General features: G+C 38.3%; 2 protein-coding genes across 2 annotated transcripts; both read left to right on the top strand.

Annotated features, from left to right (window-relative positions):
* Positions 1-10,484: 10,484 nt before the first annotated feature.
* gdf10b (growth differentiation factor 10b) lies at positions 10,485-13,761 on the top strand. The gene is made up of 3 exons (XM_060891267.1): positions 10,485-11,052; positions 11,683-12,569; positions 12,803-13,761. The coding sequence occupies exons 1-3, from the start codon at positions 10,833-10,835 to the stop codon at positions 12,992-12,994; spliced, it is 1,299 nt and encodes a 432-aa protein (XP_060747250.1). The 5' UTR covers positions 10,485-10,832; the 3' UTR covers positions 12,995-13,761.
* Positions 13,762-14,964: 1,203 nt separating this feature from the next.
* On the top strand, positions 14,965-17,901 carry gdf2 (growth differentiation factor 2). Its single transcript, XM_060891256.1, has 2 exons — positions 14,965-15,435; positions 15,776-17,901. The coding sequence occupies exons 1-2, from the start codon at positions 15,123-15,125 to the stop codon at positions 16,648-16,650; spliced, it is 1,188 nt and encodes a 395-aa protein (XP_060747239.1). The 5' UTR covers positions 14,965-15,122; the 3' UTR covers positions 16,651-17,901.
* Positions 17,902-18,185: the final 284 nt, after the last annotated feature.

The following is an 18,185-nucleotide window of genomic DNA, read 5'->3' as shown; positions in this document are numbered from 1 at the left end:
AAAAATCCTCAGACAATTGAATTACTGAATCTGACTTTGGGAATCAGACACCAATGTCTGGGAAATCCCCAGATCCCAATAATTACATACTGTATATGCACCACAGAAAGCTGGTCAACCTACAGCAGATCAGATGTTTTTATACCAGGAAGCTAGATCACAGCTGGAAAATTGCTTTACCAGGCTTTGGATTCAAAAGTGCTTTCCTGCTTGTGTGTGTGTGTGTGTGTGTGTGTGTGTGTGTGTACTGTAATTATTCAAAAATTCTATTAATAGAAATTTGATTGTAATGTTAAATTTGCTATATGAATATTATAGGAAGCTGTACGTGACCTAGTTTTCATGCATCAGGGAAATAAAAATTGTTTTGATTTATTTAGTAAAGACAATTATAAATTAAATGCATAATTACTTTATTAATTTATTATATTTTTATTGCATAGTGCAATAAACAGCAATGAATCTAGCCATGGGGGTCACAGTCCAGTGAAGGAGAGAAGGAAGGTGGATATACTGTGTGTACAGGAGACCAAGTGGAAGGGTAGCAAGGCTCGTAGTATAGGAGCAGGATTCAAGCTGTTTTATTATGGTGTGGATAGTAAGAGAAATGGGGTAGGTGTGGTCCTGAAGGAGGAGTTTGTGAGGAATGTTCTGGAGGTGAAGAGAGTGTCAGACAGGGTGATGAGTCTGAAGTTAGAGATTGAAGGGGTGATGTTGAATGTTGTTAGTGGTTATGCCCCACAGGTAGGTTGTGAGTTAGAGGAGAAAGAGAGATTCTGGTGTGAATTCGATGAGGTGATTGAGAGTATTCCCATGGGTGAGAGAGTGGTGATAGGAGCGGATTTTAATGGACATGTTGGTGAGGGGAACACAGGTGATGAGGAGGTGATGGGCAAGTTTGGAGTTAAGGAAAGGAACCTTGAAGGACAGATGGTAGTAGACTTTGCTAAGAGGATGGACATGGCTGTGGTTAACACGTATTTTCAGAAGAGGGAGGAACATAGAGTGACTTACAAGAGTGGAGGTAGGAGAACACAGGTAGACTACATCCTTTGTAGAAGAGGCAATCTGAAAGAGATTAGTGACTGTAAAGTGGTAGTGGGAGAGAGTGTAGCCAGACAGCATAGGATGGTGGTGTGTAGGATGACTCTGATGGTCTGTAAGAGGAAGAGGTCAAAGATAGAGAAGAAAACTAAGTGGTGGAAGCTGAAAAAGGAGGAATGTTGTGAGGAATTTAGACAGAAGTTGAGGCAGGCTCTGGGTGGTCAGGTAGTGCTGCCGGATGACTGGGAAACTACAGCAGAAGTGATCAGGGAGACAGGGAGAAAGGTGCTGGGTGTGTCATCTGGAAGGAGGAAAGAAGATAAGGAGACTTGGTGGTGGAATGAGGAAGTTCAGGATAGTATACAGAGGAAGAGATTAGCCAAGAAGAAGTGGGATATGGACAGGACTGAAGAGAATAGTCAGGAATACAAGGAGTTACAGCGCAGACTGAAGAGGGAGGTGTCTAAGGCCAAGCAGAAGGCATATGATGAGTTGTACACTAGGTTAGACACTAGAGAAGGAGAGAAGGACTTGTACAGGTTAGCTAGACAGAGGGATCGAGATGGGAAGGATGTGCAGCAAGTTAGAATTATTAAGGATAGAGATGGAAGGGTGCTCACAAGTGAGGACAGTGTACAGAGGAGATGGAAGGAATACTTTGAGGAGCTGATGAATGAGGAAAATCAGAGGGAAAAAAGAGTAGAAGGGGTGAACTCTGTGGAACAGGAAGTAGATAAGATTAGAAAGGATGAAGTCAGGAAGGCCTTGAAGAGGATGAAAAGTGGAAATGCAGTTGGTCCTGACGACATCCCGGTAGAGGTCTGGAAGTGTCTAGGAGAGGCAGCAGTGGAATTTTTAACTAGTTTGTTCAACAGGGTATTAGAAAGTGAGAGGATGCCTGAGGAATGGAGAAGGAGTGTTAGTGCCGATCTTTAAGAATAAGGGTGACGTGCAGAGTTGCAGCAACTATAGGGGGATAAAGTTGATGAGCCATACAATGAAGTTGTGGGAAAGAGTAGTGGAAGCTAGGTTAAGGGAGGTGGTGGAAATTTGTGAGCAGCAGTATGGCTTCATGCCCAGAAAGAGCACAACAGATGCAATTTTTGCTCAGAGAATGTTGATGGAGAAGTATAGGGATGGTCAGAGGGAGTTGCACTGTGTGTTTGTAGACTTAGAGAAAGCGTATGACAGGGTGCCAAGAGAAGAGCTGTGGTACTGTATGAGGAAGTCAGGAGTAGCAGAGAAGTATGTCAGAGTGGTGCAGGACATGTATGAGAGGAGTAGGACAGTGGTGAGGTGTGCTGTAGGTCAGACAGAGGAGTTTACAGTGGAGGTGGGACTGCATCAGGGATCGGCTCTGAGCCCCTTCCTGTTTGCTATAGTGATGGACCAGTTGTCAGAGGAGGTCAGACAGGAGTCTCCTTGGACGATGATGTTTGCAGATGACATTGTGATCTGTAGTGAGAGCAGGGAGCAGGTGGAGGAAAACCTGGAGAGGTGGAGGTTTGCGCTGGAGAGAAGAGGAATGAAAGTCAGTCGTAGTAAGACTGAGTACATGTGTGTGAATGAAAGGGAGGGAAGTGGAATAGTAAGGTTACAGGGTGAAGAGGTGAAGAAGGTACAGGAGTTTAAGTACTTGGGGTCAACAGTCCAGAGTAATGGAGAGAGTGGGAAAGAAGTAAAGAAGCGAGTGCAGGCAGGTTGGAGTGGGTGGAGAAAGGTGTCAGGAGTTCTGTGTGATAGGAAAATATCAGCAAGAATCAAGGGGAAGGTGTACAGGACAGTGGTGAGACCGGCCGTGCTGTATGGTTTAGAGACAGTGACACTGAAGAAGAGACAGGAGTCAGAGCTTGAGGTAGCCGAACTGAAGATGTTGAGGTTCTCTTTGGGTGTGACAAGATTGGACAGGATTAGGAACAAGTACATCAGAGGGACAGCCCATGTTGGACGTTTGGGGGTCAAAGTTAGGGAGGCGAGATTAAGATGGTTTGGACATGTTCAGAGGAGGGAGAGTGAGTATATTGGTAGGAGAATGTTGGACATGGAGCTGCCAGGCAGGAGGCAAAGAGGAAGGCCAAAGAGGAGGTATATGGATGTAATTAATGAGGATTTGAAGCTAGTGGGTGCAAGTGTTGAGGATGCAGAAGATAGGGTTAGGTGGAGAGAGATGATTCGCTGTGGCGACCCCTGAAGGGAAAAGCCGAAAGAAGAAGAAGAAGAAGAAGAAGAAGAAGAAGAGTGCAATAAACAGCAATGAACAGAAGAGAATATTAAAGACTAGAAGTTTGAGAAGTTTGTTATGCTTTACTGTCCATTTTTGTGTTAATGTAATTGCTCTTTGCCACTTAATTCCAAATTGTGGCTCTATACTGTTTTCCAGCTCCACGGCATCAGGCCTTCCACATTAAGTGAAAAGCATCATCATGCTTCATTGAATCATATTTCACTTCCCTGATAGATACTCCTGGATTGATCTTTGTGTGTCTTATGAGAGATGCAGTTAAAAAAACTAAACTCTACAAAAATAATAAAATAAATAGTATTGACTTGAATGCAGATGCTCAGTTGAGGCCTCCTGGCTTCAACATTTGGGTAATGAAATGACTAGAAATACAAGTCTTGAAAATAAATCCTCCAACTTGCTCAATTTAGTTTTTTTTAATAAGTCTTGTGGTCTGTGTAAAAGATTCAGAGTCTGAGATGAAATATTCTAAATGATTAAAGTATGTCAGGTAGATAACTCAGTCTAATGACAAGCAATAAAGAATACAATATATGTGCTTATATTTTCTGCAAAAAGCAATTCCATTTAATTTAAACAGTTTATTTGCATTTTTATGCTGACTGATAGATTGTTCAGTAATTAAAGGGCAGCGTGAGTTTTATATACGTATAAATATCCTAAGTATGATTTATATATCGAATACTTTTTTGTTTAATTGTTAAGTGTACATATTCTGTTTGATATGTTTTGTTTGATGCTTTTCATATTTGTAGCAATAAATTGATCTGTATAATCTAAGGATAATAATAATCAGATGTTTTTTGGGAATGGGAAGTTAGCTGTTTATGGAAGGAGTCTCCAAAAGTTGACACTGGAGACTCCGTCCATAAACTGTTAACTTCCCTTTTTTGTGTGTGTGTGTTTTTTTGTTTGTTTGTTTTTTGTCTTGGTAACTTCAAGAAATAGGTAAATAACCTGATGAGGGGAAAACTTTATAAACATTAAAAGATATAAATAGAACTAATTTGTATTGCAAGAGTTCCACAACAACTTAAAACAGTTGAAACGCATGACATATTGTTCATTAATATATTAAAACCTGAGAGGAATATAATAATTTGGGATTACTGGGACACATAGATTATTGGAAAATAATCCACTTCTCAATTGGCAGCACATGGTGTGTATTATTTTCCTGTTACAGCATGTAAATATTAACATATTTATATATGTGTGTGTGTGTGCGTGTGTGTGTGTGTGTGTGTGTGTGTGTGTGTGTGTGTGTGTGTGTGTAATAATAGTAATAAAATATTAGGAGTTAGGAGCAAAGAAGTCATGGATATTCCAAGTTAAAATCCACATCTGTAATTTTTTTTGTTCAACTGCCTTAAAAAAAAAAGCAGAACAAAGACAGATGGCCATCTGCAATGCATACATCATGCTCATGTCAACAGAACGCCTTCCTGATGGTATTCAAGCTTTACTTTGAGAAAAGTGTTGTTCATCTTTGTCGTTAATGCCTAAAACTGATTATGACAGAAAAATTGCAATGACTTATAACTTTCGTTTCTCTGAGTGAAAACATGGAAATGTGGTCTGGGGAAAGAGGGTCGAGCAACATCTCTCTGAAGAAATGGTGGTCCACAAGGCTGGTGAGAGCACATCACTGCTTTTGTTATGGAGGCCAAGTGTCTAAATCCTGATGATGGATGATCCACTTTTCATCCCTATAGCTGATAGCATGCAGAGCTAGGTCAAAGCTATTCACTGCAGACAGACTAGGAATATATAGTGGAACCAGGCCCCTGCAAACAAAAAAATTGTATTTAATCTCAAACTGAACCTGACACTAATAGTTTTGTTTTGTTTTATTTTTTCATAGATCATTGCTTGCCTTGGCACCATAAAATACATTTTACCGAGTCTCTTTAGCTATTTTAGCGGCATGTTTTCTACTTTAGTCTGTTTACCACCCCATGATATAGCTGGCTGTTGTAATCCACCAGATATTTCTGCAACACTTTCTCATACAGATCCTGACAAGGACCGGTCAGACAGCATGAGGTGAGGTCCAAACCCTGATGAAAATTGTGTGAGTGACATACAGTAATTTTGGCAAAGGAAAAGTAGTTTTATTGTCAGAGGTTTCATGGCCCTTAGATGTTCATGACAAAATCAACCAAAATGGCCATTTAGTCAGAGCCAGCAAAAAGGAACCTGAATTGCAAAGGAAGTTGGTGAGAAGCCAAAATCCACACGGTTTTTTGTTCAGATAAATGCCCTGGGCAAGCGTTTTAGATGTTTTAGTCCAAGTCTTTATCCATGTCCTAAAAATGAATAATATAATAATTTGACTTGTGATCAAAAACTCCTCCTTGGACAGGTAAAAAAAGCAGATTGTGAGAGCACCAGATGATTTGGTTTTTTATATATTCAGTATGCTTCATAGAGCACCAAAAGCTTTTGTTTCACTTTGTTGAAATTTTTGTAACTGTTAAACTGCTTTTTCTTCCACATTCTGACCCCTTTTTTTGATTCATGGTCCCTTCAGTATCTACTCCATCAGTGCTGACAACAGAATTATGAGGTTTACACTTCTCATGAGTACAGTAAAAGATCTATATCAGACAAATGAGATTATATGTAATGTTGTATAAATTCTTCAGCTGTGAAACCTGAGGAATCATGTTATACTTATAATACTTATAAAAAAGAAAGTTAAGCATGTAGCCATGGCTCTATAATTGAGTGTAAGACCGCCAGGGAGGTTTCCTTTGGAACTACTGTAGTATTTCCATTGGACTTGTGGCTGGTAAAAGATTCATCTGCCAAGTTGCACAGACTGCTTAGCATCAAGTCTAAGACCTACTGTGGGATGGTAGTTTTCTGAAGAAGGGATAAATACAATAAATACGCAAACTGTCAATCTGTCCTTCTTGTAAATCAAAGCTGACAAATGTACTTTTAGCATAAACACAGAAAGAGTCTTCTAGCCAACTTCCATCAAAAGCTTCAAAACCTTTTCACAGTGCAAAATAAGGGGACAATGATCCATTTCAAGTCACAGTGGAAAACATTCCACTTGTTTGCATTCAACCAGTATATAGATGGGGAATACCCTCACACAAGCATGCATCTGACTCCCTTCGAAAATGGCAATATGCTGTGGTCTCTCCCAAGGCCTCATGTGTGGTCATCTGGTCCATAGGACAGTGGGTCCAATCTGCTGAGTAGAATGCATCAGGGCTTTTTAGTAATGGCAGTGTCAGGCAACAACCCAGAAGGATGTTGGTAAGTATTTTCAGTTTTACTACTGGGGTTCTGCTGCCAAAATCCTTGCCAGAATGTCTGCATAAGGTGTGTGGCCACTCGCAATTTTCTGGCGGCATACTGCATAATTGACACAGCTCTCTCTTCCATTTTAAAAGCTCATTTGGCAAGTGAGTCAAACTCCTACTGCACAGTCTCCTTCCAGACCTTCTGCTTTCTATATGTGAGTGCTACTGGCTTATCACCTGCCCTATCCAGACAGCAGCCAGTCATCATGAAAGGGGACTACTTACAGACCCTGACATTCCAGGGGTTCTAAGGCAACTTGCAAACACTTTATGTAAAAGCTAAGCCAAAGAAAAGATTCTATACCAATACTGTCAGTACAGAAGGAGCCATCCACGCCTGTTCATACAAGGTAATAGTGGAACTTGTGTTAGAGCATGTACACTTAAATAGTGTACTGTGGAATAACCCAGATATATGCTTGGGGGGTGTACTATGTAATGAATCAAACAACTGTTGTTTTAATCTGAGGGTGTGCCTTGTCTTACCTCCAGTCTGTAGCTTGTCCACCCCACTGCAGTGCTATACTCTTGCGTTACCTTTTGATCTTTTCAAATGTCTTTAATAATGGACTACCCTCAAGCTTGCCCAAGGTATGTCTCAAGATTAAATAATGTGTCTACTGTATAAACACTATAAGTATGTCTGAGACTTTCAGAACTTTGTATATTTGCTTTTTGCTGTTGCATTGGTACTCTTCAAGTCAGTATTCCAAAAAAAGCGAATGAACTCGTTGTTCCTTTTTATGGGGCTGATCAGCTAAGCCCTCTGGCCATTTCTCTTACTGCCATTGCATCACTTTGAAGGAACTTGGGCTCTGCAATCATGTCTGCTAATGTAATACAGCATCAGAGGAAGGTAATGAATCGCCAGCGAGACTCCATAGCCTTTAAGTTATACTTCATGCAACACTGTCAGCATTAGGTTGTAGTTTGTGCAAGGCTTGAAATTGCTTTAGTACCAAATAATTTGATCACTGATCATGCCCATCATCTATCAATCCCCAATGAGGCCTGGCAAATCAAATGGTTCACTGTCCTGCCTTGAGTTGCAGTTGTAAATCTTATATTAATGCTTTCTGTCAGTGAATATATATAAACAATATATTATTATTATTATTAGTAGTAGTAGTAGTAGTAGTAGTAGTATAAATCTGCAATTTTCAATGATTATAAATCTGAATTCACTCCTTCTTCAACTGTCCAACAAAACTGTTCATGATCTTCCCAGCTAAAATAAAAACTTAAAGTGTGCCAAAAAATCTGGAGTAGACCATCCAGTGTAGATCTGCCTGTATCTAAATGTATTCAAAATACACACTAGCTTAAAAGACATTTCTTTACAGCATCTTTCAATTGCCTGCAAACTGCTATTGATCCAAGTCATTCATTAACTGCCATTGCCATTCATCCAAGTCATCCATTAACTGAAAGACACTGGCAAAATTATCAACACTATTCACAAGGTGAACAGCAGGTCAAATCTTTGTGATTAACTCTTCATAAAAGTCATCAATTCTGTGGTGACAATGACAAGGAAAAGCTTGCTGAGACAACATGAGGAAGGAAGCTCTAGAAATAAGACCCAAAAGAGTGATTCTATGTGTTAGTTCTGTTTGGCTCATCACTTGACCTATCCATACAGCAGCCAATCATCTAGAAAGGGAATGCTTACTGACCCTCGAATTCCAGAGGCTCAAAGGCAACTCTGCACAAACTTTGTGTAAAATTCTAAACCAAAAGGTAAGATGTTCCACCTGTACTGCCAGTATGGGGAGGAACCACCTGTGCTTATTCCTCCAGCCTACAGTCAATCCCTAAAATTAAGCAGGTACCTATTTCAACCTGTAATTTTGAATTAACCAGCCACAGAGGATCATAGAAGAAGAAGAAAAAATTATCTGTCGCATATTTGTTACATTATAGGGTTAAGGGCCTTGCTTAAAGGCCCACCAGTGGCAACTTGCTGGTGTTGGGTCTCAACCCTCCAACCTTCTTATCTGCAACTGAGAATTTTGACTACCAAGCCACCACTGCTCCACTTGAGCCACCGCTTCCCCACTGTGACCAAAATGTTGCATGAGTTTTTAATAAGATATTAGCATTGATTTTATATTTAATGCAATTTTGTACTGGGAGCCAATGTACTAGACTATATAATAAAAATTGTCTGGTTTTAATTAAGAAATTTTATACACATACATGAGTTTCAGTTTCTTGCTTGCATATTGTATCTGCATTGTATTTTTTAGCTTCTTGGTGTGTTTTTTTTTTTTGTTTGTTTGTTTGTTTATAAGAAAAATGCAATTTTATTAATATTTAATATAGATTTAATGTAGAGTGTCTGGCGTCAATAATCACACTGAGGACCCTTAAGAGTTCCTCTATAATCAGAAAGCTTACATCAAACTCCCTGTGGCACTAATAAAAGCACTTTCTGGAATCCAGTAACAGGAAGTCACACAGCACTCAGAGTCTAATGGCCTTTACACATTCCTCATATTAAATTTATTAAGCTTGTGTCTGAAACATACAGCTGTATGTCATCAGCATAACAGTGAAAGCTAATAAGGTTTTGCAAATAATTGCACCCCAAGATGGCAGTCAATCCTAGAGAGAGTCAGTCCACAAGAACAGTGGTCCTAGAACAGACTTGTGGTACACCAACCTAATGCACTAGGGCCACAGGTGTGCTCTTTTTAGCAACAACAATGTGGAGGACAGTGAACAAGCACAACAAAAAGAAATTGGATTGATCCTATAATATTTAATTACACTGTTTCTAACCAGCTTAATTAACAGTCAGACCACTACTGAAAAATTGGGCACCAAGTTCAGGCAGTTCTTTGAGTCAACTATTTTCTTCAAGCCATTCAGATGGAGACTGGTGTGCAGTTGTATAAGTAATGTCAAAGTTGGAAAGCTTTTTATAAGGGGCAGACCCCCTTATCCAGAGCAACTTACATTATCTCATTTTTATACAACTGAGCGTTAAGAGCTTTGGTCAGGAGCCCAACAGTGCCAGCTTGGTGGACCTGGGTTTGAACTCACATCCTTGCAATTGGTAGCCCAATACCTTAACCACTAGGCTACCACATGCCCACTGAAGTTTAACTCTCAGGAATAGCTGGAGAAAAAAATATTCTGTATTCCAATACATTTAAATGTCTGTATGTCTCAGAAATAAAGTTTTTACTTATTTTTTATAGCAACAGAAGAGAAGTTTGCGGACAAGCTCTGTGGTGTTTGTATAGTAATAGCAGCATTCTTTCATAAATCTAGCACATTTAATATTTCACTAACAAATATGCATTAATAATAAATGTGTGCTTAGTGTAGGTCTTGGTCTGATCTCATTTTAAAAAAATGTGTAAAGAGTTGTCTGAAGTTCAATAAAATGTGTTTAGAGAATTGCATAATTGTTTATTTGGAAAATTGTGCCAAACTAATTGGTGGAAAAACTGTCAAACACAGCAGTTACATTGTAGTATAATTGCAATATAAAGCTACATTATTTTTTAACATTTTAACATTGTTTATGTGTGTGTGCGTGTGTGTGTGTGTGTGCGTGTGTGTGTGTTAAACACACGTGCATCTCAGAGAGAGAGGGATAGAGACAAAGAGAGAGAGAGAGAGAGAGAGAGAGAGAGAGAGAGGGAGACAGAGAGAGAGAGACAGGGAGACAGAGAGAGAGAGAGAGAGAGAGAGAGAGAGAGAGAGAGAGAGAGAGAGAGAGAGAGAGAGTAAATTTACTAGTAAATCTTCCCTGAGAAAATGAGAAAATAAAAATGGGAAAGCTTTTATTTAGACTATATTTAATATATAGAGTTTAATTAGATATATTAAATAAACGAATAAATATGATCAATTTAAAGTCCTCACAAAGCTAGTAATACAATCTGACATCCCTATATTTCAAGTTGAAACTTTTTTTTAATAATATTCAACTATTGTAATATATTATGAATATTATTTAGTGATACGAACCAAATAAAAAGCTGTATGTGTAAGTAGCAAGTAAAAATCTGTTCTAATGAAAATAATGTTGTGTTTTATTTGCTACGCCTCCTTGGTCTCGCGCAGGGCGAGGAAACAAGTGCACAAGGCACTTCGTGCACTTCATGTGCTGTGCGCGAGCCCGTACGTACGATCCGTCCCTCCTGGACAGCAGCAGAAACAGCAGCACGCGACTGAACCGCTTATTGCTGAAACTCTCGGAGTAACCGTGCATGCATGAATTAAACATGTCACTTATTTTGGTTTATGCGCTAAATATTGTTATACTGTTTGACTTGGTGGAAGTAAAGCAGACAGACTCGTTTACACGGGATGCGGATGCACCGAGGGACATGCTGTCTATGCACATGTTTAAACTGCATGAAAAATTTAACAAGGACCGGCAAACACACCGGACCGACAATACGGTTAGGAGCTTCCAGGCACTCCCAGGTAAAAAAAAAACAAAAAAAAAACAACAACAATAATAATAATAATAATAATAATAATAATAATAATAATAATAATAATAATAAAATATATGTGTGTGTATTTATACATTGTAAGATTTTAAAGGAATTCTTCACATCATCATCATTATTATTGTTGTTGTTTTTGCTGTTGTTGGAACGCTAGCTGTGAGTTGCTTTTAAATCTCATATATTATCTCATATTTGCAATATTATCTCATATTTCTACATTCGTTAGAAGAAAAGAGATGAATGGAAACCATCTACAAACCTTGTCAATTATGCTGTATTTTCCCAATGCTATAAAACAGGATATATGATTGCTTGTTTTTGTTTTTCCATACTTCTATCCGAGTTGCATTCTATACTTGTAAGCTTACTTGGCTGTTGCCTTGATGTTTATCCATTTAGCATTCATTCCACAGCAAAGTGAAAGTATCTTGATTATACAGTAGGCTTGTAAACTTTAAAATCTCTGTTAAAATCTAATCTACCGTGCAATTTTCTTATCTTCAATTTTATGACCCATGTTATTGTTTGAAATATGCTTTTCTTCTTCTTCTTCTTCTTCTTCTTCTTCTTCTTCTTCTTCTTCTTCTTCTTCTTCTTCCAGTGTCCTCCAACAACAAGATCCTCTTTCATTTCAATCTGACCTCCGTGTCTGAGTCAGAGGTGATCTTATCTGCAAGTCTTCACTTCCTCAGGCCACATGGTCGATTACGGCCTTTGAACTGCCGCCGTATCAGAGGGCCCTCGTGTCACAGCCAACACCTGCAGCCTTCCACAGCATTAAAGCTGATTCTTCGAGGGATGTTACAAAACACAACTTTTCCACCCCATTTGGGTAACATTACATCGTCACTTCTCAAGAAAGGATCCTGGCAGATGGCTGATGTGTCCTTGATTGTCCAGTTGGCTCATGCTCGTAATGACCTCATAATTTCAGTGGAGTTTGATTTTGGAGAGAGGCACTCATGGCAGCAGGATCACCTCACATCTAAAGCTTTGCCTTATATTCTCATTTTTGCTAATGACCTGTCCATAAACGAACCAAACAGCATCGCCCTGAGCTTACAGAGGTATAGCCCTGTAGGAGAAGACAAAGGAAACAGACCTCTCTTTGTCACACCAAGCTCCAGGATCAGAAGAGCAACAGAACATTTACAGAATTTCCTTCCCAATGTCCAGAATAATGATCAAAAACACAAGGAACTGTGGTACAACACTTACTTTGCATTAAAGCCCAAATCTTCATCTAAGAGTCAGGGTGGTAGACACGATCCTGAAGTCAGCAATGTAGGAAGTAGGACTCAGGAGCTGAGCTTCGATAAAAGGACCATGAAAAAGGCTCGGCGTAAGCAATGGAGTGAGCCTCGAGTATGTGCGAGACGTTACCTGAGAGTGGATTTTGCAGATATTGGCTGGAGTGAGTGGATTCTAGCCCCGAAAGCGTTTGATGCCTATTACTGTGCAGGAACTTGTGGATTTCACATGCCCAAGGTTAGATCATTAATAATAAATAATTAGTAGTCAATATTTTGTCCTGAAATTTACAAGCATTAATAGATAATAACTTGTCAAATTTATTTGTTACAAAAAATACAGTTATAATGATATTTCCATAAATATTTATTTATGTTTGATCTTCTTAGTCTCTGAACTTTATCTTGCAAAATTTTATATGGAATACTGAACAAATCTCTGACTCAAGGTTCTCTTCTTATCTTCTCTAGGTGGTTCATCCCTCTAACCATGCCACCATTCAAAGCATTGTGAGGGCAGTGGGGATTGTTCCTGGAGTTCCTGAGCCTTGCTGCGTTCCTGAGAAGATGAGCAAACTGGCTGTGCTGTTTCTAGACAACGCGAGGAACATGGTGCTGAAACTCTACCCAAACATGTCCGTGGAGACCTGTGCTTGTCGGTAAACATGATCACCATCGGGCGTTCATTTTTGGTGAAGAGACTATGGACAAGACTTTGCAAGGTTCCTCAAGGCTTTGGGAAGACAAGATATGTATTAGCTAATCAGTTGTAACCATTTCAGACACACAATTCAATGACAGTCTACATCTAACTAAAGTCTGAAGCAACTACTAGAACAATGCTGTTGAATTTTACAGACAGTTTTTTTACTGGTTCTGTGTACAGTCATTTAGTGCAATACGACGCCAACTATACTGTACAGAACAATATTCCTTAATGTCACAGTAGAATTCTTTATAATTTAATAACAGGCAGTGTTAGGCAGTGCCTAATGGTTTTAAACCATTAGGCCTTTAGTTAATTTTATACATTTGCCATAAAAATAGTAATTATAACTGCCTAATTATAACATTTTCATAGAGAAAAGAATTGGAACAGGTATAAAACAAAAATATTATTAATGAAACATTTTATTTGGTTTAAAACATAGCTGGAAACACATTTTAATCTCTGTGACATCTCCTTTGTAACAATTAATGCTTTCAGACAAGAGAAGCCATGTATGTTGGATGGGAGAAATACTGCTGCCATCTAGTGCCTTTTCATTCAGAATTCAATACAAATGACAAACATCATTTTTGTTCATTTTCATACAAGGGTCATGCATAGATTTTGCTTTGCCTCACACATATATAGATATGAATATTATATTACTTGATAACCTAATAAATTAATTTACTACTTAATAAATTTCCATTCGGTAAAGTTCTGTTTGTGTACATGTCTGTGCATGTGTTTGTGTGTGTGTTAACATTTTGTTAACAAACAGTAGCTAATAAACAGTGTGTGGAAACATGACAAAAACTACAAATCAAAACAATACATTTCAAAAAGAGATGTTAGACATTAAAAACCATCCTATAAATAATGATGAAGGTTATTTAGATGTAAGTATGAGTTATGAGTAAACCCCCAATACAGAGTAAAGAAGATAAACTACAGAATTCATAATCCAAAACAATGTGTGAGAAAGTACAGCACTCAGGAGTAGATAAACAGTAGTTTAGTTGAATTTTTTATCATCTGATGACAAAACAATGTTTCTTGATGTGTTTGTGTTTTGAAATCCCAATCCACAGAGACTCAGACCAAGAGAAAGCAGTAGATAGATGAATGAGCTCAGTAGACACAGTTTCACACATGCACCTCAAATGTCACCTATATTAATAAATTGCTCTTTCTCCAGCAACTTTTTTTTTTTTTTTTTTTTTTTGTGGGTCTGCCTGGATTCCAGTTCTGACACACGCCTCTATTCTTCAGAGGGAAAAAGCTGAAAGCTGATGTATGTACGTACTCCAGGTTGGAGGGGTTGCAAGACATTTATTCAAATCTGTGTTTTTAATTTAAAATACATTTATTCAGTAAAATGCAGATGTTCTACAAATATGTACAATGTTTATCATATACGTTTCTAATTTGTCCGAGCTTATAACCTTTCCTTATATTCACTTGGAAATTCCTTTAAACAGAGACCTCATGCTTACAATCTAATTATGTGATTGAGAGACAAACCATAAATTGGTATGACAGTACACAGGCCAATGTCCTTAATCACACTAACCCAGCAACTGTCCCAAACCATGAAAGCATAAAGAATATGATGGCTTTGTATCAAATAAAGTATTCACACCACTTCCTAATATTAACATTTGAGGAAATGTAAAAATATTTTGTAGTATATGAAGTTTGAAGAACTTTAAAATACCACACAATCGAACATACAGGGGCAAGAAACCAAACTCCCAAATCCTACGCTGACCCTGGAGGGATCAACATTCTTGTGTATCCTTGCATCTCAAGAATCTCACTCATTAGCCCCCTAATGTTGGTCAAAATGTTTACAAAAACGTCATTAAACACAAGCCCTCAAATGATAACAAATTTTAAAACACAACATCAGTTGTCCAGATAAGAACGGCCAAGCTGCTATTTCGGTCGTCAAAAGCATGTGCTGTTTAATGTACGAGTATGAGATTGAACTCGCAACTGAGGGCTTTTGTACCAGGAATCCCAATTTCAACATTTCTTCTTCAAAAGAAAGCCAGATGTAAAACCTAGAGCTAAAGAACAATGCAGGGATTTCGATATGTATTGTTTCACTTTTGCCTTAGCTTGGTTTGGCTTTGTGAGGGAAAATCAATAATTCAAGTCACTCAGCAAGAAGACGAGAGTCTGGAGGATGACCTAGAGGAGCAAGACATCTTGGAAGACTTTTCTGAGCCTATGAAAGAAGACTTTCTAAAGATGCTGAACTTGTCTGTGGTTCCAAATGAACAAAGGAATGTTCAGCCTCCTCCGTTTATGATGGAGCTTTACAACAAATATGCTTCAGATATGTCCTCGGTGCCACATTCTGATGTCATTCGGAGCTTTGTCTTACAGGGTAAGAGCCATTAACTTACGTGTTGCCATAGTGCAATTAAGTAAGATACTTTGAGATCAATCTCTTAGGTTAATCTCTGTGCTTTGGCATGTTAATTAATTGATACATTTTTACAGTGTACCTCATATGTTAGGGCCCCTTAATCCCAGTCCTCTAATCCTATGTTTTGTTTTTCTTTCTTTTTTTTAATCACTTGACTTGGATCATGATGAGACTTATTCTCAGCTCATATTGAAAACCAAGCATGGAAGTTGATGTCAGTCATTAGATAGAATTCTGCCTATAGATAAAAATTTCTAACTTCTCTATTTGCTATTAAAACTGAAAATTTCTTTTGCAGAGGTGACCCATTCAGTGGTCAGGGAGAATAAATCTTCACACAGGCTACTATTCAATGTTTCAATCCCTAGCTATGAAGAAGTCACAGTAGTCCAGCTCCGACTCTTCGTGCTGTGGCATAGAAGTCAATCAACCTGTGATGATACCTCCATTACCATTTATAACGTAGTACACATGAAAGACCAAGAAATATTACACCTTCTGGACAGGAAGGACATCAGTGACACAGCACACACATGGAAAGCTTTTGATGTAACAAGTGCGCTCCAGAGTTGGCTTCAGTCAAAGTATGGAGCAGGTGAATTAGTGGTTGAGGTGCAAAGTCAGGGCTGTAAGTCATACCAAGGTGGAGGCTACAAGATAAGCCTGAATTTGGAGGACAGCACCTCACCTGTTTTAATTGTCTTTTCAAATGACCTTGAGAACAGGATGAGAAAAGCCAAAACTGAGGTACAAGAGATGATGGCTCATGAAGATGAAAAGTTTTTATTGCGCGTCAGTCCCTTAGACGACTATACCAGTGAGGATCACCATCGTAGAAGGAAGCGAAACGCACGTAAGAACTACTGTCGGAGAACGTCGCTGAAAGTGAATTTCAAGGATATTGGATGGGACAAGTGGATTGTTGCGCCACCTGAGTATGATGCCTATGAATGTAAAGGCGTGTGCAATTTTCCTCTGACGGATGATGTAACCCCCTCTAAACATGCTATCATTCAAACGTTGGTGAATCTGAGCAACCCAAAAAAAGCCAATAAGGCATGTTGTGTTCCAACAAAACTGGACCCCTTAACTGTCATGTACCAAGAGAATGGCATTATCACTGTCAGACACCTGTATGAGGAGATGAAAGTGGCAAAATGCGGATGTAGGTAGTGAGGAAAATAAGCTGCTTCAAACCGTCAAAATATATATATTTTCTGCTTGTAAAAAATGTTAAACAAAAATCTATTTAAATTAAATAGATATTAAATAAATATTCTTAATTAAATATTCCTAATGAATTAATATGTGTTCATTTATGTATAGAAACTGCTTTATTCTGGTAATAAAATTAAAACACTCAAATAATAATAACAATAATAATAAAAAATAATTACTTCATGAACAGCATCATATTTATGTATTTAACCTTGGCATCAAATGCCATTCCATAGTTTTTTAGTGTATTTTTGTAGTACAATTACATTTCAGAATGATTTTCATATATCATTTATCATTTATCTCAGTGAGCTCTTTATGCTGGTTAATGTCACTCTGGATTACACTCTGGGATACACCCTGGAAATGAAAGGCCAGTCCACCATGCACACATATTCACACACTCATTCATACCTAGGGGCAATTTAGAGTAGACATTCCACATTCTGGGGTGTTTTTTGGGAGGTCAGAGGAAACTGGAGAATCTGGAGGAAGTAATCCAGGATTAGGATTGAACCAGCAACCCTGTCTGAAGGAAACAACACCCAGTGTGCAGCTATGCCGTCTTAAATGAGTCATCCACTATTTTCCTTTTATTTCCAAGTATACACTACTTTTCTTTTTTAAGATCGCTGAATATTCACTTTATTAATGCAAAGCCTGCTAAAATGATGTTCATTTAAAGCATGAATAACAACTTATAAGAATATTACATATTATTTATACATAGTGTCATGTTCCTCCGTCCAGGGTGTATCCTGCCTTGATGCCCAATGACGCCTGAGATAGGCACAGGCTCCCCGTGACCCGAGGTAGTTCGGATAAGCGGTAGAAGATGAATGAATGAAGTGTCATGTTCGTGTCACGTTTTCTGTTCCAGGGCAAGGCAAATACATCTTGTAGCTTAACATGTTGCATAACTGCATAAAATGCTATGACAAGTGCTGGTGTGTATTTACTTTACTTCACACCCAGTTTTCAGCTAAAAGAGCTTGTGTCTAGAATGTGTGCTCTTTGAAATGTATTTAGGCAGTACACCTAACACTTTTATATATAGATACTGGCCTCTACTGATCAATTTGGGCTTTTCCACACAAACTAAGAGAGGTTGTGTGTACCGTCCTCAATTAATTTTGCCTCTGACGTGCATTGCATGTGTCTCATACTGTATACTGCTTGATTCTGATATATTTTCAAATATGTCTTAATAATAAAATATTTAATCAAACATCTGTGCTTCTTAGGTTTTTTCCCACACGTGAACACAAAGTTCTTTATTCAATTTAACACATGCTTCATTTTAGGTGCCATGTAATGTACATGTCAAAGTGATTTTAAGGTGTTTGGTGATGTTAAGCATCACATTAACTGTCTGTAGTTATTGTGATTTTACTATAAATATACTACTGTAATTAATTTTTTTTTTGTTTTGGTGTATATAGAAAATTAAAAACAAACAATAATCTACTGTATTATGGTTCCGGGTGAAT

The sequence above is a fragment of the Tachysurus vachellii genome, chromosome 2, assembly GCF_030014155.1.
Source record: "Tachysurus vachellii isolate PV-2020 chromosome 2, HZAU_Pvac_v1, whole genome shotgun sequence".
Lineage (NCBI taxonomy): Eukaryota > Metazoa > Chordata > Actinopteri > Siluriformes > Bagridae > Tachysurus > Tachysurus vachellii.
Note: the sequence above shows the minus strand (reverse complement) of the source record. Positions and strands in the feature narration are given on the sequence as shown.